Genomic DNA, 21349 nt, shown 5'->3' on the forward strand with positions numbered 1-21349 from the left:
GGTTTATCTTGTTCCTTCATTTGAAACACATTCCTTTGTCACCTCATCTTCCCTAACATGTTGTCTTTATTTCTCTGTGTCTGGTATGCAGGTTACACTTCCTGACCTTGGAGAAGTGGGCTTTTTTTGGAGATATCTATGTATCCCAGAAGTGCACCCCTCTCATCACCAGAGCTTTATGTTCTAGGGGTGCCCCCTCTCCTGGCTGTGTGGCTTCTTCTGTTGTGGCAGGCTGATGACTGTGGGTTGTCTGGCAGGTGTGGTTGGCCCTGGTCCAGTTGGTTGCCAGGCTCTGATCTGTGAAAGGCTGCTGGTTGGCAGGGCTGGGTCATGAGGTGGCTGGCTGTGGAATTCCAGGGGTCCCTGTGGTTAGTGCTGGCCCATTGGTGGGCAGACTCCAAGTCTAGAATGCCTCAGGGATGGTGCCTGCCCACTGGTGGGTGAAGCCAGGTCCTGGGGCTAGTGCTGGCCTCTGGACTAACTGCTCCTTTCAAATAATCAGTTCTCACCCGGGGTCTTCTGTTGTTAAGCCTTCTGAGAGTTCTCTAAGCGTGATCAATTATGGCTTTCTCTTGCTTATTCTTAGGTTTATCTGATAGAGGAGGAGGAGACAAAAAAAATCTTTATCATCTTGACACCATTGTCTTGTCTTTACAAATAGACTGTGGTGCACTTGAGGACAGGTGATTACCTTGGTTTCTTCAGATGAAAAAACCTAATACTTTACATTCGTATAACTGTTTTGCATCCATCCACATTCCCATTCATAAAACTTCTATCAATAATCAGGGTAGGTGGTATTATCCTCTGTTTTTAGAGAATGTAACTATTTTTAAATTTCTTAATGTCTGTGACCAAATTAGTTGCTTTTCCAAAGAGCTGCATTTCCACTAACAGTCATAAGCAATGCCAGGGCACGGGGTTTCCTTACTCTTAGCCTGTTATTACTTCTTCCCCAAACTACCCTGTCTTTCCTTCCAACAAGATGTAAGACTCCCAGGTGCTAAGATGGTGTTTTGATTTAAAAATGCCTTCATTTGTCTTCCTCATCATATTTTCGCCTTCAATATACAGAGAAACCTGATACTATAAATTTGAGAGTTCTTCTACAAGATACTTTCCTTAGTAAGCCACTTTTGGAGTTGGCCAGTGACAACACAATTATGAGGGTGAGGAAGTAAGGTGCAGGTTTAGTGCTGTGTCTTATCACTTCCTCCACAGATCTCAAATGCTAGAAACAGTCCATAACTATTTCCCTATAGAAAGCTACTTACTAACTAATCATAACTGGGGCATTAATGCCATCCTAATTATTTCACTTTTTTTTTTTTTTGGTCTGTCTTCTTAGGGCCACACCTGCAGCATATGGAGGTTCCCAGGCTAGGGGTACAATCAGAGCTGTGGCCTCCAGCATACACCACAGCCACATCATATCTGAGCAGCATCTGTGACCTACACCAACCTACACCACAGCTCACGGCAACGGCAGATCCTTAACCCACTGAGTGAGGCCAGTGATCGAACCTGAATCCTCATGGATGCTAGTCGGGTTAACCCCTGAGCCATGACGGAAACTCCCCCGAATTCGTTCACTTTTTTAAAACCAAAAGTGGTTAAATGTAACAAGTCTCCTCACATCAGGGGAAAGACGGGTATTTGGTGGGTAACAGTGAGACAAGTGCATTTGGTAGACTGACCTCTAAGAGGTGCAGGTCTCATTGAGGCCCATCAGGACACAGCCAACCTGAAAACAGCTAGTTGTACACTGCTGTCCTCCCTTTCTTTCCCTCCTTTCCTGGCAGAGCCCTAGTAATGTTATTTATAGCCATGTTTGTTTTTATTTTATAAAATCAAATACATATTTTAAGAAATACCATTCTGAATTTGAGGAATGAATTTAAATCTTATTTGATGGGCCTTTAAGGAAGGTCCCTGTCCTTCAGTTATTATGAAAATAAAACAGAGAGTAGGTGGAGAGATCAAGATTACACAGCAGTAAATCTCTACTAGTGCAAAATACAGCTCCAGAAGGGAATTTTGGGTCATCAGGGCAGCATCCTTGATGGCAGGGAATGGGCTGAATACAGCCTACAGATTCTCTCCAGCCCTCACAGGACTAAGAATTCTTTACAATGCCCCTTCTGTTCACATTTTTTTTTAATTGGCCTTCTTCACAGACACTATTAGAAAACTGAAGTTCATATAGAACTGAGTATCACATGGTTCAGCACCCGCCTTTTCCCACTGCTGACTGGGACCCCAGGGGAGTGAAGAGAAGACAGAATTGTAAGTAGCCGTTGTTAAAACATCACATCTGGGAAAACACACTGGTAGCAAGTGGTCCGAATGAGAGAAAAAGCATTTTAACAAACTTAAGGGAATTTTTAATGATATTATTTCTTCAGTATTACTCAAAAATGGAAGTTTTTTCTAAGGACTAGCTCTAGCCAGCCAAACAAAAAACAGATCTGCAGAGGTGGGGACTTATTATGTCTCCATTGGTCTTGGGAGAAATGTGTGCCGAGACGTGATTTCTATCTCTTTGAGTACGTATTTACGATATAATTTTCAGAAAATGAATCCCAGTATTTGGAAGAACTGCATTTGGCAACAGAAGACCTATTTCTGGTACATAATCACATGAGGTTTTTTTTTTTTTTTTTTTGCTTTTTAGGACCACACCCATGGCATATGGACGTTTCCCGGCTAGGGGTCAAATCAGAGCTGTAGCTGCTGGCCTACACCACAGCCATAGCAATGCGGAATCCAAGCTGCATGTGTGACCTACACCACTGGATCCTTAATCCACTGAGTGAGGCCCAGGATTGAACCTGAATCCTCATGGATACTAGTTAGGTTTGTAATCTGCTGAGCCACAATGGGAACTCCCAGATGAGCTTTGTATGAAATTTTTTTTTAATTGAAAAAACTGGCATTTAAAGTTTTAATCTCCATGAAGATACTAGTCAGGCCCAGGTTTGTAACAAAAATGTCTTCGCATGAAGATGCGAGTCTATCCCTGGTTTTGCTCGGTAGGTTAAGGATCCGGCTTTGCCGTGAGCTGTGGTGTAGGTTGCAGATGCAGCTTGGATCCTGTGTTGCTGTGGCTGTGGTGTAGGCCAGCAGCTGCAGTTCCAATTCAATCCCTACCTAGCCTGGGAATCTCCATATGCCACTAGTGTGTTCCTAAAACACACACAAAGAAAGTATTAATATTTGCTTTCCTTCTGGAAAGTTCTAGTTTCAAGATTAATTATATCTAAATGAAAATGTAGATCTACTAACATATAGATTCTTAGAATCTGAAAGGATGAGAGCTACACTTTTCCTAGACTACTTTTGCTGCCATTAAAAAAAAGTTTTGGTAAAGGAATTACAATGTCGTCAGTTAAGATAAAATGAGTTAACCTTATTAAAGTTCATAGAGAGTAGGGAAAATATAACCAATGTAGGCTTAAAAAACAGATGAAAAAATATATATATATATATTTTTTGTCTTTTTGCCTTTTCTAGGGCCGCTCCTGCGGCATATGGAGGTTCCCAGGCTAGGGGTCTAATCGGAGCTGTAGCCACCTGCCTACGCCAGAGCCACAGCAGCACGGGATACGAGCTGCGTCTGCAGCCTTCACCACAGCTCACGGCAACGCCGGATCCTTAACCCACTGAGCAAGGGCAGGGACCGAACCCGCAACCTCATGGTTCCTAGTCGGATTGTTAACCACTGCGCCACGAGGGGAACTCCTAATTATTTATTTTTTTAGATGAAAATAATTCTATTTTACAGCAAGATAAAACCACACTGCCATATTTCATATTTTATTCAATTTTAATATGGTTTCCATTATTAACTTTTAAAACAAAATGATTTCCAGTTTAAAAAACAATGCACTGACCACATAATTCCTTTTTTATTTTATACAGTTATACAAATATTCTAAATACACATTTTGTGTTCAAGATGATGGCAAATAAGATTAACTGTACAGTACGTAAGGAAAGAAAATATTTTAAGCATATTTAGAAGCAATAGAAATGTCTATACAAAACAAGCAAAAATGGAATAAAATTTTTTATTTTTAAAGTATTGCAACAGGCCCACAGGTTTGTAACAAAAATGTCTTTGCACAGTTCCTCACAATGCCCCATTAATAGCTAAAGCAAGACAGCGGTTTTAGAAAATAATGTTTCAAAATGCTACACATGGTACTATTGTTTGCACAGTTTGATCAAAATAACAACTCTACTCTGAGTCAAGCAAAACCTAGAGGATATATATACCAAACAACTTGAAAATCATTTGTATAAAATTCATTGCACATTATTTTTACTCAGTTGTTTGAAAAGTAAAAAAGTGTATTTACAAAATATTTCGCAGTCAAAATTATAAAGTGAATGAATATCTCTAACACGTCTTGATAACAGACATTTCAAGGAAAACACGAATGGTTTTTTTAAAAGAGGTTTTCAGTGCTCCTTCCACAGGGAAGTAAATATGATCTACTCAAATGGATTTACAAGATGTTACACATACTGGAGCAAATTCTAGACACCTGCATTATAAAACAATGTTAAAAAGGTGAAAGGATGAGAAATTTGTACATTGTAAGAAATGAGCTATTCAGAGATCAACAAGTACAATTTTTAATTCAGTTAGCATAAAAGTCTTCATAGTCTCCAGATAACAGACAGACAATGAACATACTTGACTTGATGAAAGTTGAAAAAGCACCATGCACAACAGTTTAGTGGTAAACACTGAAAAATAGCACCTGGAATTCTGTGATATTGACAACTTAAAACTGGTCTAGTAATTGCCGGAGATATGGTGCCTTGGATAATTCTCTATTTACTCGAGAGAGTTTGTAAAGTACTGGGCAGTTCAGAGAAACACACGGGATATGTCGATCAAAGCAACCGGTACAGTTTCTGCATATCTGAAAGTACAAGAGAAGTACATAAAATGATAGGAACATTTCTACATATACATGGAAACAACACATTTTTATAAGCCCTCCTGTATGACAGACCACAGATTACTGGCAGACATATGGACATACCACTGAAAGTTTCATTAATTTTTATCTCTTTGAAGCATAGCCAATCCTATGTTGAGACATTTCTAAAGGATATTATTTCACAAAATGTAAGCATAAAATTCCCTAAGGATTCATTTCATTCCAGAGGTTAACTTAAATTTATAGTAGAATCCTATTATATTAAGATCCGCATAACAGCTACCTAGTTATCATTCAAAGACTGTCTTCTTAAACAAGCTATGTACAGTGGTTTTTTCAAACATCTTCAGATTTATCATTTAATGCACTAATCATAAAAACTCATCCACTTTCTTATTTCAGAAGAGAAAATGCCAGTATGGAAAAAAAAATGAAAGCCAAAGCATGTAAATTTAAAAGTAGCTTCAACCTTGGGTATACATGAGCTTAAAACAGGCTCTCATGCCCAGAGATTCTGATTCATGGTCTGGGGTGGGGCTCAGGCGTTAGTCTAAGAATATATATATATATATATATATATATATATATATATATGTTACTTTCTAGGGTTTTCAGGTGATTCTGATGTATAATGATATCCAACCTAAAGAAAATAATGAATCATAAGGCAAATTTTGGAAGTTCCTATGTGGTTGCAGTGGCAGTGGGTTAATGCAGCTGAGGTGCAGGTTTGATCCCTGGCCCAGGATCTTCCATTTGGGTGTGGGTGTGGCCAAAAAAAGGGGCAAATTTTAAAGAGAAGTGTCATGTCTTACATAATGATCAGCTTTTAATATGCAATGTCTCGGGTTACACATACAGTTTAGAAAAAAAAGATGATAAAAACATGAAAAACTTCAAAGGATAGTAGTGAGGGCCCCACGGGTCAAGAATATGCAGGCTAATTTTACTGTGAATAGTGTATCCAAGTGATAAAAAAAAGGATACTAATAGTAGCTACTATACCAGATTGTCTTTTAAGAGAGAAATCAGGCCTGCTCTAGTTAATTCTGGGATCTGTATCAAACAGCTTCTGTTTGAGAGAGGTCTCGTAGGGCAGTACATTTTTGTCTTTGGGCCAGTGTCTCCAGTCAGTTGAAGGGCCAGTTTTTCTGAGCACACTTGTTACTGCATCTGATATTACGGTACTGCACGAGCACTCTGCTGAGAGCACTGGCTTCACTGTACTCTTGTAGTTTTGAAGTGTTCTACTCTGAAGACTTTCACCAAGTAGCTCTCTGCCACAAGACTCAAGCCCATTTCCAAATACAGAACATGTACTTACTGCTCTAGTACTGTGGGTATGTTCAGGTGCTGGACAAACTCATAAATATTTATGCCTTCTCTGTGCTTGTCTGATAAATCAACCAGGATAGAGTTACTTGCCTCACTAAATTTAACTCGGTTTGTAGTTTCAAGATCCTTTACTGGTGATTTAAACACCAAGCAGCTTATGTTTAAAAACTTTAAACACCACAACCTGGAAAGCTACTTTTTAGTGGCTATTTAAAAAAATGCTTTAGGAGTTCCCTTCGTGTGCAGTGGTTAATGAATCTGACTAGGAACCATGAGGTTACGGGTTCGGTCCCTGGCCTTGCTCAGTAGGTTAACGATCCGGCGTTGCTGTGAGCTGTGGTGTAGGTTGAAGACGTGGCTCGGATCCTGTGTTGCTGTGGCTCTGGCGTAGGCTGGTGGCTACAGCTCTGATTGGACCCCTAGCCTGGGAACCTCATGTGCGCGGGAGCGGCCCTAGAAAAGACAAAAAAAAAACTTTAATATTATTAGTTCTTTCCTTTTGTTATCCTTTGGCTCATTTTACTATTTTTTAAAACAATTTTGAGTAAGATGTTTAATTTTCATGTTTATTATTAAAAATTTTTAAGGCGGTGAATTTTTTTTCTGAGATCTGCTATGGCTGTTTGGAATCTTAAATCATTTGTTAAATAGGGAATGTTAAAATTTCCAAATAAAAGGGTCATTTGTTTTCTGAGTTTATAATGAATTCCTAGCTTTACAGAATTGTACTAATAAAATTTTGCAGTATTTCTACTTCCTGAAATTTATTAAGGTTTTCTTGATATAAGATATAGTTGATTTTTTAGTATTCCATAAACACTTAAAAGAAAGTATATTCTCTAATATTGGGTTACAGAGTTTGATATATAATCACAAGGTCTATCTTATAATATCTTTTAGATCTTTAATAATTATATTTTTGGTCATTTGACTGGTCTTGGGCTGGGAGAGGTGTATCAAACCTCCTATGACTAATGTTTCTGATAATTACTCATTTTATCTCCTGTAATTTCTGTTTTATGAAATTTCTATAGATTATTTAGTGTACAAGAGACACATGTTTTAATTCTCTGATGGGAAAAAACAACGCTAAAGTTAAAAATCTCTCTTTCTTTTTTTTTGGCTATGCCCACAGCATGCAAAAGCTCCCAGGTCAAGGATCAAACCCATGCCACAGCAGTGATAATGCTGGATCCTTTACCCACTGAGCCACTACCATGAGATACCACCTCACACCAGTCAGAATGGCCATCATTAATAAGTCCACAAATAACAAATGCTGGAGGGGGTGTGGAGAAAAGGGAACCCTCCTGCACTGTAAGCTGGTACAACCACTATGGAGATCAGTATGGAGTACCTTAGAAAACTATACATAGAACTACCATATGACCCAGCATCCCACACTTGGACATATCTGGACAAAACTTTCCTTGAAAAAGACATGCACCTGCATGTTCACTGCAGCACCATTCACAATAGCCAAGACATGGAAACAACCTAAATGTCCATTGACAGATGATTGGATTGGTTATATATAAATGGAATACTACTCAGCCATAAAAAGAACAAAATAATGCCATTTTCAGCAACATGGATGGAACTAGAGACTCTCATACTAAGTGAAGTTACAAAGAGAAAGATATAAAAATACCATATAATATTACTTATCTGGAATCTAATATACAAACAAATGAACCTCTCCATAGAAAAGAAAATCATGGATTTGGGAGAATAGACTCATGATTGCCAACGGGGAGGAGGGAGCAGCATGGACTGGGAACTTGGGGTTAATAGATGCAGACTATTGCCTTTGGAATGGATAAGCAATGAGATCCTGCTGTGTAGCACTGGGAACTGTATCTAGTCACTATGATGGAGCATGATAATGTGAGAAAAAAGAATCTACACATGTATGTGTAACTGGGTCACCATGCTGTACAGCAGAAAATTGACAGAACACTAAACCAGCTATAATGAAAAAATAAAAAAAAAGAACTAGGAGATGGATTGGGACAGGGAAAAGTCAATTTATCATTTCAACAGGCCAGGCTTCTGTGGCTGCGTGAGTATCACTGTACCTTTTAGATCCTGTCCTTAACGAAACCTGTTTAATGCATTCTGGATGACTGCTATACTCTGCAAAATTTAAGAATTTTCAACCTGTGCAGAATAGTAGCTAGAATGGTTCAGAGGGAACAGTCTATATACTTTACCAGTTTTTAATCATCTTTCTATAATCATGCAAATTCTGAAGAGCCTAGTCTCCTAAGAGATGGTTTTTCTCTCCCTGTTCACAAGCTAGGTTGTCTTCCTAGGAGGTTGTATATAATCTGACTTGGTTCAAAAGCCTTTTTACCTTGAGGACACGGTGCAGAACCTGGCCTTTATATACTGGTGGCTGGATTACATTAGGCCTCTGAGCACAAGCTGCTAGGAGTGATTGTATAGGAGATTTTACATTAACAGCTACATGGAACCGAAAAAGAGCATTAACCTGCATTCTGGGAAAACTGAGGCCATGGGATGTGGCCATTACTATAAAGTTCAGACTGGAATCCTGATGTCCTTCTATCAGTTTGATTCGTTAGTCACTAAATCACACCTCCTTTCAATTATTTGGCTGGTTTTAAAACATTCCAACAGCGTTCTATATTGCTCTTCTAAAGATAAGACAAGACAAAACAAACACCATGGCAGAGTGGTTACTGTCTTGCCTGAAAGCTAAAAATGTAACTTGAAACATGATGGTATAAAAAGTCCTTTAAGAAATACACTACTTTTTAAAAATGTGTTGTAATACTAACTTTTCTTTAGATTTTATTTTTAAAAATTTTTTGTCTTTTGTCCTTTTTAGGGTTGCACCTGCAGCATATGGAGGTTCCCAGGTTAGGGGTTGAATCGGAGCTGTGGCTGCCAGCCTACACCGCAGCCACCGCAACACCAGATCTGAGCCATGTCTGTGAGCTACACCACAGCTCATAGCAATGCCGGATCCTTAACCCACCAAGCAAGGCCAGGGATCAAACCCACAACCTCATGGTTCCTAGTCGAATTCATTTCCACTGAGCCATGATGGGAACTCCTCTTTAGATTTTATTTTCCAACTTATTATTTTTTTTTTCCATTTTTTTTATTACTCAAATGAATTTATCACATCTGTAGTTGTATAATGATCATAACAATCTGATTTCACAGGATTTCCATCTATTTTCCAACTTATTTTAAGAGATTCCTGTTATTTATTTCTGCTGAAATTCCTCATTTCAGAAATTACCTCTGTATCTTATGTCTATATCCCAGCTTGGCTGCTTCTTAGCAGTGGAACATGGGGTAAATCACTGAATTCCCTCGGGGCCAGTTGACTCCACTGTGGGAGGGCCTAGAACAGTCTTCAGCAGATAGGAAGACTCAGTCATGTTAAGCATTATATTTTCTATCTGGACTCTCAGAACTGCAAACCTTCCAATTGTACTATCAATTCTCTAGGAAGACCAGATTTTTATGAGAATGGTAAGCAGATAATAGACAGCAATTAGTACTTTTCTTCCTTTTTAAAAATACTATTATAAAAGAAATTGGGTGGCTGGACATTATAATACCACAGTTTTAATAAACAAATACACTATTCCATAAAAATAAAACAAGTATAAAACAAGTTTTTTTCTTTTTTGGCTGCCCCAAGGCATAGGGATCCCCAAGCCAGGGATCAGATCCAAGCTGCAGGCTCAACCTAAGCTGCTGGATCCTTAACCCACTGGGCCGAGCTGGGGATAGAACCTGTGTCCCAGCACTCTCAAGACACTGCTGGTCCCGCTGCACCACAGCAGGAACTGCAGTGTAGCCATTTTTAAAAGTTTAGTACAACTGTGGTATTATTGAGATTTTAGGAAGTTTATTAACTTAGAATCCTACTCCACTTTCACACCAGTTTCCCACCTTATACTAAACCTCAGGAGTTGAGTACATTTCCCTGAAGAATCAGACTGCTTAGGATTCTGGGTCTATTGAACAAGGTTGTACCTTTACAAGCTGCTCCTGTTGACGTTCCAACTCTCGAATTTCTTGGTTGAGGATGACTGCAACGTGCTGAGGTTGGCTGCGACATTTAGTACAGATGCCATGCTGAGTCAGGTCATCACACACAGGACAGTGTAAGGTAGTGAAATACTGTGAAATAGTGCCTTTCCGCCCTTCATGTTCACTTCGAGAGGAGCTGGTGGCTTTCTAGATGGACAAAAACATCAATTCAGAAATGTCTGAGCCAGCTTCATAGCAGAGCAGCTATTCTCATGCTAATTACAGGTTTACTAAGGCATTTTACTCCTTCAACAAATACAGCTACTACGTGTTGAGCATTGTTTTAGACAGTGCAGCTATAGATTCCTTTACATCTTAATATCATCAGATATACTCATTTTTTGGAGTTTTTGGAAAAAGTCTCAAGAGGTACAAACTTGCAGTTATTATAAGTCATCAGGATGTTATATACAGAATAGGAAATACAGTCAATAATATCGTAATAACTTTTTTTTTTTTTTTTTTTAAGGGCTGTACCTGTGGCATATGGAAGTTCCTGGGCTAGGAGCTGGATCAGAACACCAGCTGCAGACCTACGCCACAGCTGCAGCAACGAGAAATCTGAGCCGTATCTGCGACCTATGCTGTAGCTTGTGGCATCACTGGATCCTTAACCTGGTGAGGCCAGGGATTGAATCCACATCCTCTTGGCTACTAGTTAGGGTTCTTAACCCACTGAGCCACAACAGGAACTCCATATTGTAATAACTTTAAATGCTAGTGGATGATAACTAGGCTTTATGATGATGATCATCTCATAATGTTTGTCTCAAATCACTATGTTGTACACTTGAAACTAATAATAGATTTTTATTGAAGTATAACTGACATACAAAAAAAATAGTCTCCTGTCACTCAGTTTTTCTGGTTGAGATATATAGATAGATGAGATCAATGGGGCAATGGAGATGAGAGGACAATGGAAGAAATCCAGGTTGGCAGTGGATACTGGTTAGGGCTGCACAATTTGTGCATGGAAACGAGGCAACAGGAAGGCTAAAAATAACTTGTTAGGCAGTAGGGTGCAAAATTCAAGCAAAAGTAAACCTAGAGCATGTAAGCAGATACATGTCACCTAAGCATACTCATTTGAAGTTAATACTGGTTTTAGATATCTGTCTTCTGAAGTTGAAGATAAGGCTGAAATAACATTATCATCTTAGTATTATATCCTTGGTGTATTCTCCTGGTGCCTTATAAGTCACTTTGTATAAGAGTTACTAGTTCCGCCTTTTATACTTTTTTTTTTTTTTTTCGGGCTGCACCCACAGCATATGGAGGTTCCCAGGCTAGGGGTCCAATCGGAGCTGTAGCTGCCAGCCTATACCACAACCACAGCAACACAGGATCCAAGCCATGTCTGCAACCTACACCACAGCTCACGGCAATGCCGGATCCTTAACCCACTGATCGAGGCCAGGGATCGAACCTGCGTCCTCATGGATGCTAGTCAGATTCATTTCCACTGAGCCACAGTGGGAACTCCAATATTATTTCTTTAGTCTGGTTTCTTCAGGACTATATCTAGATACTACATCTTATACATTTCTTTTTTTAAAAGATTTTTTTCTATTATAGTTGATTTACAATGTTTCTGCCAATTTCTGCTGTACAGCAAAAAGGACCCAGTTATACATATATAGCCATTCTTTTTCTCATATTATCCTACATCATGTTCCATCACAAGTGACTAGATATAGTTCCCTGTGCTATACAGCAGGATCTCATTAAACATCTTATATATTTTTTAAATACCCATTTTGAAGGGAATTCTGATTTCCTTCGTTTATTTTTTTTATTAGCTGGTTTGAGTTATTTTATGGTTGTTTACCACTGAAGTAACTGTGGGATTTATTTTAGTCCTCTATAATTTGGTCAGTCTGACAAAGCTGGGGAGGTATTGGTAGAAAACGAAACCAGAGGAGTGTAGCATCTTTGCAAGTTTTGGATAATAAAGCATTTGTTCTCATAGTATATAAATAAAAACTTCAGTCTTCCTGAAAATTTTAAGTAAATTCTCTCTATGGTCATAGCACAGATACTATTTAGTAGGCTTACCCTTGGTAATTCATGATACCAGTTGAAGACATCAATACCAATTAATGAGAAGATTCTTGCCAGGGGTGGAAGGATCTGCTTGGTGATATAGTAAGTGGCATTCAGTCTCAGAGCCGGGTCCTGCATGACTTCCACTGGACGCCTTACCAGTTGGATAAGCGGTACTCCGGGGGTCCCATAAATGATGACATATGGCACACGCTCCCCAACTCGAGGCTCAGAGCGCCGGTCATGGGTAAGCATTTTCCTATTTAAGTCCAAATATAATACTCAAAGACTATCATTGAAGGCATCTTTCCAGAAGATTAAATGAAAATTAAACAATTAAACCATGAGAAACTGACAAGGAGTACTTAGAGTTACACCTTTTTGAGAACTACATATACTTCACTTAGTCGGCACTAAGCAGATATGCTGTAAGAGTTTAATAAAACTTACTCTGTAAATTACTGTTACCTGGAGAACAATATGAGTTGGCAGATATCAACTAGCTTCAATTGTTTCCTATCCCATAAGAGTAAGAATTAACTATCATGAATCTAACAGTGAAACATGAGAGAAAATTTAGCTGGTCAGATGATCTGATTCCAGAGTGATACCATCTACATGCTTGCAGAGATCAATATGAAGGACTACCTAGTGATTCTCATAGAGGGAAACAGTTGATTCCAGGTCTGTAACAGACTACGACTTCACTGAATTTAGTTTTTGCAGGAAAGACCAGAAGAGGAGCTCTGTCTGTCTCTTCAGAGCTGCAACATATGGGGGGCACCCAGTCACGTTAGTGAGGTTCCATGCAGGCAGGGAAGAGACAGTGTGTGTCTGCAGCTGCAGACGAGGTGTCTTCACTCTAAACCATTCTGAGTCCCAGGACTAGACTTACCACGCTACACTTAAGAGTGCGGAGGGTTGTGCTGCTAAGGCATCATTACCTTGTAAGTTCCAGGGCTGGCACACAGGCTCCAGGTTTATAAGAGGCACTTCCTCTGTACTCCTTGGCAAAGATAAAATCTTGTATGCTGGCCTTTCCTTCCAAAAGCTTCAGACATTGTCGCTGAACATACTGTTTAATTAAACTTATATCTCTTGTTTCAAATAGCAGCTTTAAAGAACGCTCAAGTATCTTAAAAAAAAGAAAAAGGTATGCTCATAAGGATAAAATATCCCATAGTATATTTCATCACTGCTGTTATACTTTCAATTTGATAACTACTGACCCACCTAAACAATCTGCTATTTACAATCATTGGATAAGACAAATTATCAAAACTGGAAAATGTTTTGGAGACTTACATAGCTTGCTATTTCTAAAAAAAGAATATTATATATAGTTTGAGGAAAATCATATTGGAATGACATGCAGAAGAGACATCTGCTGTGTGATGAGCAACACAAAACATTTAAGTTGATTCAAATAGCTAGGAACTTTCTAGGCCCAAAAAGCTAGAAATGATTTCATGTATTATTTACCCTGTCATAGAAAGGGCTGGATTCAGGTGGATAGAAGTTTAAACATCACCACACAGTGAAATAAAAGTTGGTCTTTTGCCCTTTTATGCTCCAATAAATATATACTAACTGTGATAGAATTTTCTGTGCTGGAACTATTTCTGCTGTAAAATGACTGATATGCAGTGGATTTATGCAGTGGATTGAATTTAAATTAGTTCCAGGTGAAAGTTCTATATCTTATTCTGAGTACTGGGAACCATACATATTTGCATGAGTTTGCTAACTTAGCTAAGGTACCACTCTTCCTTCAGAGAAAGAATGCCCTGAATACCTTTTCTAGAAAGAGAATGTAAAAAAAAAAATCTCAAATTCACATAATATCGTATATATGATATTATGTGAATTTGAAATAATTGATAATTATCAATCTATTATGCTTTTAATGCTCTCATAAAACTCAAGTTGTACAGTGCTATTCCATTTATGCCACTTATTTTTGGTTTGTTATCTAAGGAGTCTGGCTGGGCCTGAATAAAGAAAAAATAAACATAATATGGTTAAAATTACTGTGGTTGAGAAATTTAGGTAATTAATCTCCCTAACTTGTATTTGGTAATGCAAGTAAATCCAATTTCAGTTAATCTAGGATGGATTATATTACTTATGAAATTTCTCTGTCGAGCTTCCCTTCTTCATTCTGCTCCACAGCTTATAGGTATTGCCATATAATAACATATCACCTCTAGGTGATTAAGCAGGAAATTTTTATCAAGTTTTCTTTTCTTTTTTTTTTTTAAAGTAATTGTGATAAAAGGTAAAGTATGGGAGCAGAAACCAGGAACTAAGGACTTAAGTTGTTTTTATTAAAATTAAATTCTCAAAAAACAGAGTTTCTCTTATAGTTATACATAGTCATGTATAAGATTTGATTAATTGTGCTTAAAGTTTTTTTTTTTTTTTGGTCTTTTTGCCATTTCTCGGGCTGCTCTCGCGGCATATGGAGGTTCCCAGGCTAGGGGTCCAGTCGGAGATGTAGCCGCCGGCCTGCACCAGAACCACAGCAACGCCAGATCCGAGCAGTGTCTGAAACCTACACCACAGCTCATGGCAACACCAGATCCTTAAACCACTGAGCAAGGCCAGGGATCGAACCCGCAACCTCATGGTTCCTAGTCGGATTTGTTAACCACTGCGCCACGACGGGAACTCCAAAATGTGCTTAAAGATTTTTTACCAGACTTTTTAGCCACTTATTTCTTAAAGATGAAAACAATACAGATAAAACTTACCTTAGAAACAGCAGGGCAGGAATCTCTTCTGACTGTTTCTATTCCTTTTGCATCAAATACTGGGTCCTTTTGATCCAGTGTTTCATACATGTAACCCACATACCTCTTTTTTGTTTGTAAGACACAGGGCAAATATACCTGTGAGGAAATTAATGTCTCCAATAACCATTTTTTCCCAACAATGAGTATCTCATTTTTCTATGCGTTTTTGTCTTTCTAATCAGATGTCAATTATAAAAAAATTTCTATGTATGGCTTAGGGCTCAATAAATTCATGGTACAACACACAAAATGAGTTGTCTTTACTTTCTCACCACACACTCACTCCTTTACTTGCACTATCAATTTTGCTTCTATCTCAGCTGACACTGCTTTCTCTAAGCCATCAACTATATCTTTTTCAACCATTTAAAAATTACTTTAAATAACAACTACATATGGTACAAATTAAAAAGTCACAAGAGAGTATACAATGAAAAGTCTACTTTCTCCTCCATAGAGGCGCCTGTTACTGATTTCCTATATATTCTGCAAGAGATAGTCGATACAAGTACATGTACTTATATACATAAGGGTAGCTTACCTTCCAAGTCATTCTGCACTTTGCTTATTTCATTTAATGACTTAGCTTGGAGGGCATTCCATCCTAGTACAGAAAGCTCATTTTGTTTTGTAACTACATACCAATCTATGGTGGGAGGGTATCATAATTTTTGTAGCTAGTTACCTACTCTGGGTCATTTAAGATATTTCCAATCTTTTGGAATTATGAACAGTGTTCCAGGGAACAACCTTGTATGGATTAATCATAGGATAAACTCCTTGAAGTGGAATTCCCGGGTGAATGGATGTGTGTCCCCGCCCCCTTTTATGTTACTTTTCCTCTGTCCCCAGGCTTTATCAGTAGCCACACTAAAGGTAAACCGTGTAAAAAGTATAAACATGGTGTAAAAAACATAAGTGGTATCAAAGGCAGAAATGATCAAATTAGATCTGATTAAAAAAGATCCAACAATATGCTTTCTGGTAGAAATCCACTTTAAATATAAGGACATAGAAATGTTAGAAAAAAGGTGCACTTATTAACACTAATCAAAACAAAGCTGGAGTGGCAATATTAACATCAGGAAAAGTATATTTCCAGACAAGGAATATTCTTAAAAGTATCAGTTCATCAAGAAGATACATAATCATAAATGTATATGTACCTAATAAGAAAACTTCAAAATGCATGGAAGAAAAACTGGCAGAACTAAAAGGAAGAAACAGGCAAATCTATTAACTGGAGACTTTAGCACCTCTCTGCTAGAAATCAACAGAAAATCAGTAAGATTGTTGTTGGCCTCAACATCACTATCAATTAACTTGACCTAAGTGACATCACAGAACATTCCATCCAGGACACACAGGGCTTTTTCAAGGTCACATGGGAACATTCACTAAGAGATCATATGCTAGACCAAACAAGTTTTTTTTTTTTTATGGTTAAAACTAAGTTTTTATTAACAAGGTTTTTTCCTTAATTCATCTAAGATCCATCTTTAATATTAAATAGGAATAATATGCTCCATAGTCTTATTCTAATCCATGAATACTTTATTCAAGTTTGGTCCTCTCAGATACTTACAACATGAATTTATGTTCTAACAGGTAAAAGCCATAAACTACCAAATACTTAACTAAAAACAACTACATTAGAAAATGAAATTTTACAGAATTTTACCATTAGATTATAGAGGAAAAAAACAGGATAAAATTTTGTTCAGAAATCTTTTTATTACTAGGTTATTGTTATACCTTTTCCAGAACAAGTATAATCTTCAGAAATTATACAGGGGAATTTATCAATATTTAATAAGGTCTTATTCAGCTGAAATGTGATTTTAATTGTAAAAACCCTCTCTGGTTACAAAAAAAAAAAAATCAAAAACCTTATTGGCTTTTACTTGCTTTTACAAATGTCCTAAGAAGTCTTTTTTTTTTTTGTCTTTTTGCCATTTCTTGGGCCGATCCCGCAGCATATAGAGGTTCCCAGGATAGGGGTCTAATCGGAGCTGTAGCTGCCAGCCTACGCCAGAGCCACAGCAACGCAGGATCCAAGCTGCATCTGCGACCTACACCACAGCTCACAGCAACACCGGATCCCCACTGAGCAAGGGCAGGGATCGAACCCGCAACCTCATGGTTCCTAGTCGGATTTGTTAACCACTGCGCCACGATGGGAACTCCACAAATGTCCTAAGAAGTCTTAAGCTAAACAATATTTTAAGTAGAAAAACTATCTTTTAAATAGTTTGGTATACTATTTTTGTGGTTTATGTACATATATTAATTGGTTTCTTTTACAGGAAACCTAACTACAAGTTTATCACATTAAGCACTGTGAAATAAAGGCAAGAGGGTAATCATCTTTTAAGAAAAAAAAATCTGTATGTAATAACTGCAGGTATCAAAGATATTCTTATTTAGTGGCCGATAAATGCCTCCTACAAAATACAAACCAAAATATATTTACTGGATTGCTTTCCATATTGCAGCTGCCCTCTGGCATCCAAAGCAAGGATTTATCATAAGTAAGAGCTGCAGAGCAGTTCATGTAGTGGTTAGTTTAGGTCAAGGCTTTTTTTCGAACTATGTATTTTTTTTTTTCTTCCTTACTGCTTCTACCCCTGGCAGTGATACAGTATTATTAAAAACATTAAGTACCTGGGATTTATGCTTCAGATCAAGACATCGTTTGAGTAATTTCAAATGATGTACAGCTCTTCACATAAAAAAGATGCCAAATAACAAACTTTAACAAACTTTAACAAACTTAAAAGCGCTGAAATTACACAGACTATGTTCTTTGACTACAGTGGAATTAAATGGAAAATAATAACAAAAAGACTTCTGGACTATCCTTAAATATGTCAAATTTAACCTACGTCTAAATAACCTATAGGTCATTATCACTGAAGCAAAAGCATACGATATCAAAATCTGAAGCTAAATTGGGAGTTCCTGTTGTGGCTCAGTAGTTATGAACCTGACTAGGATCCACGAGGACTTGGGTTCGATTCCTAGCCTCGCTCAGTTGGTTAAGGATCCGAGTAGGTCCAAGACTAGGCTCGGATCTGGTGTTGCTGTGGGTGTGGCCTAGGCTGGCAGATGCTGCTCTGATTCGACCCCTAGCCTGGTAATTTCCATATGCTGCAGGTGCGGCCCTAGAAAGAAAAAAAAAGAAAAATGAAGCTAATGTGGTTTGAGGGAAATTTATATCTTTAAATGTTTATATTAAAAATATTTGTTTATAATCAATGATTCAAGCTTCTAAACAAGACAGGAAAAGAGAAGCAAACTAAACCCAAAGTAAGTAAAGGAAGGAAATAATAAAGAGTGGAAATTAATGAAATAGTTCTTCAAAAAGTTCTGTGAATGGATAAACCTCTAGCTAGAATGATTAAGGGGGAAAAGAGAAAAAAATAAATTATCCATACCAAAACTGAAAGGACGGCTGTCACTAAAGATTTTATACATATCAAAATCACTATAAGGAAGTATAAATCCATGTCAATAACTTTGACAAGTTAGGAAAAGAGACAAACTTGACAATCACAAATTTTAAAACTGACATAAGAAGAAAACCTGAATAGTATATATTAAAGACATTTAATTTCTAATAGAAAATCCCACCCCCACCCCATAATAAAATTTTAGGGAGTTCCCATCATGGCTCAGTCATTAACGAACCCCTTGTATCCACGAGGATGTGGGTGCAATCCCTGGCCTTGTCTAGCAGGTTAAGGATCTGGTGTTGCTGTAAGCTGTGCTGTATGTGGCAGACTGGGCTTGGATCTGGTATTGCTGTGGCTGTGGTGTAGGCCATCAGCTACAGCTCTGATTTGACCCCTATGGCCTGGGAACCTCCATATGCCGCAGGTGCGGCCCTAAAAAAAAAAGATAGGAAAAAAAATTTCAGGACTTCAATGATGAATTTTATCAACTATTTAAGAAAAAACAGTAACAATCTTACACTTTTTCTTTCAGAAAGTAGAAGAGGGAACACTTGCAACTCATTTTTTGAGGTCAGCTTTTTTTTTTTTCTTTCTGTCCCCAAATCAGACAAGGACAGTACAACAACAACAGAAACTATAGACCAATATTCATCATGAACATATGCATCACAATTTTTAAGAAATGTTTATGTTCTTTGAGAAGTTTTGCAGTATTTAGGTTCATGTCTGGCGTTACTAAGGTCACCATGCTCTTCGCTTTGCTAGATAGGTTAAGTGTCCACAGCATTACACATACTTCTAGGACAGCACTGATCATTATTTTGTTTTCTAATTTTTCTCCCCTCTCCCCTCAAATTAGAATGCTCACTCTTCAGGGCAGATCCCATATCCAATCCTCTCTGAATCTCTTCTAGCACAATCCTTGCTTCAGAGTAGCTGCATGATAAACATTCAGGAGTCATCTTTCATTCTCCTCTCCCTCTTTTATCTTTCCTACACTCACTCTCCTAAAACAACCACATCTAACTGCTGTCCAGTCTTCTTTCTTAATATCTCTCGAACTACTGTTTCTTTATTTTCACTAGTTCATCTCACTACTTCGGGCTCTACAGGCTGCAGGAGGCAACCTGTTTTGAGATTCTCTTGCCAACCCATCTCCACTCCACTGTGAGGCCAATCCTCCCAAACAGCTGTCATGCTCTTTTTGGATAGACTTTCTTATTTTATTTTTGTCTTTTGTCTTTTTAGGGCTGCACTTGCGGATATGGAGGTTCCCAGGCTAAGGGTCTAATTGGAGCCGCAGCTGCTGGCCTATGCCAGAGCCACAGCAATGCCAGATCTGAGCCTCGTCTGCGACCTACACCACAGATCACGGCAACGCTGGATCCTTAACCTGCTGAGCGAGGCCAGGGATCGAACCCGCAGCATCATGGTTCCTAGTCAGATTCATTTCTGCTGCACCACGACAGGAACTCCTGGATAAACTTTCTTGAATAAAGTTTAAACAGTTTAGTTTGCCATTTAAGACACTATAATCTGCTCTTAACTTTATTTTTCCAGACTTCCCTGCTCTACTGTTTTCCCATATTGTGTGTTTTCAATTCCACAAGCTTCTATATGCCATTTTCTTCTGTGCACAATGACTGCAGTGCAATGGCTGCCTATTGAAATTCTAGCCATTTTCTGAGACACCATGAAATATAACCTCCTAAGTGGAGCCCCTCTCTCCAGCCTGGGAGGAAAAAACACCTCCTTTTCTGTTTTTTTTTTTCTTTTTAGGGCCGCACCCACGGCATATGGAGGTTCCCAAGCTAGGGGTTGAATCAGAGCTGCAGCTGCCGGCCTACATCACAGCCACAGCAATGCCAGATCTGAGCTGCGTTTGTGACCTACACCACAGCTCACGGCAACACTGGATCCTTAACCCACTGAGTGAGGCCAGGGATCAAACCCGCATCCGCATAGATACTAGTCAGGTTTGCAACTCACTGAACCACAACAGGAATCTTCTAATCTTTCCTTTTAAATTACTGGCTCTTGGAGGGCAGCACTGTGTCTTATGTTTCTTTGCATTCCACACCTATCCTAGCTCAGTATCTTTTATATAAAAGAACAAAATGCGTATTTTCTATTTTTCTTTTTTTTTCTTTTTCTTTTTTTTTTAATTTTTTTGTCTTCTGTTGTTGTTGTTATTGTTGTTGTTGTTGTTGTTGCTATTTCTTGGGCCGCTCCCGAGGCATATGGAGGTTCCCAGGCTAGGGGTTGAATCGGAGCTGCAGCCACCGGCCTACGCCAGAGCCACAGCAACGCGGGATCCAAGTCGCGTCTGCAACCTACACCACAGCTCATGGCAACGCCGGATCGTTAACCCACTGAGCAAGGGCAGGGATCGAACCCGCAACCTCATGGTTCCTAGTCGGATTCGTTAACCACTGCGCCACGACGGGAACTCCAAAACGCGTATTTTCTATCTAAAGTAAGTGAAAACAGATTTTTTTTTTTTTTGTCTTTTTAGAGCTGCACCCGAGGCATATGGAGGTTCCCAGGCTAGGGGTCCAACTGGAGCTGAAGTCGTTGGCCTACACAACAGTACAGCAATGCAGGATCTGAGCCATGTCTGCGATCTACACCAGAGTTCATGGCAATGCCAGATCTTAACCCACTGAGCAAGGCCAGGGATTGAATC

At 38.6% G+C, this 21349-nt stretch overlaps 1 protein-coding gene across 2 annotated transcripts in view; it reads right to left on the minus strand.

Annotated features, from left to right (window-relative positions):
- Nucleotides 1-3889: 3889 nt before the first annotated feature.
- Nucleotides 3890-21349, minus strand: part of REV3L (REV3 like, DNA directed polymerase zeta catalytic subunit) — a 200899-nt gene continuing 183439 nt past the window's right edge. For both annotated transcript variants that reach the window (XM_047762811.1, XM_047762819.1), the window contains exons 28-32: nt 15167-15304; nt 13358-13548; nt 12426-12672; nt 10311-10514; nt 3890-4934 (exon numbers count right to left, since the gene is read on the minus strand). In XM_047762811.1, coding sequence (XP_047618767.1) covers nt 4794-4934; nt 10311-10514; nt 12426-12672; nt 13358-13548; nt 15167-15304 — 921 coding nt within the window. In that variant the 3' untranslated portion in view covers nt 3890-4793. The remainder of the gene's footprint in view (nt 4935-10310; nt 10515-12425; nt 12673-13357; nt 13549-15166; nt 15305-21349) is intronic.

The sequence above is a fragment of the Phacochoerus africanus genome, chromosome 2, assembly GCF_016906955.1.
Source record: "Phacochoerus africanus isolate WHEZ1 chromosome 2, ROS_Pafr_v1, whole genome shotgun sequence".
Taxonomy (NCBI): Eukaryota; Metazoa; Chordata; class Mammalia; order Artiodactyla; family Suidae; genus Phacochoerus; species Phacochoerus africanus.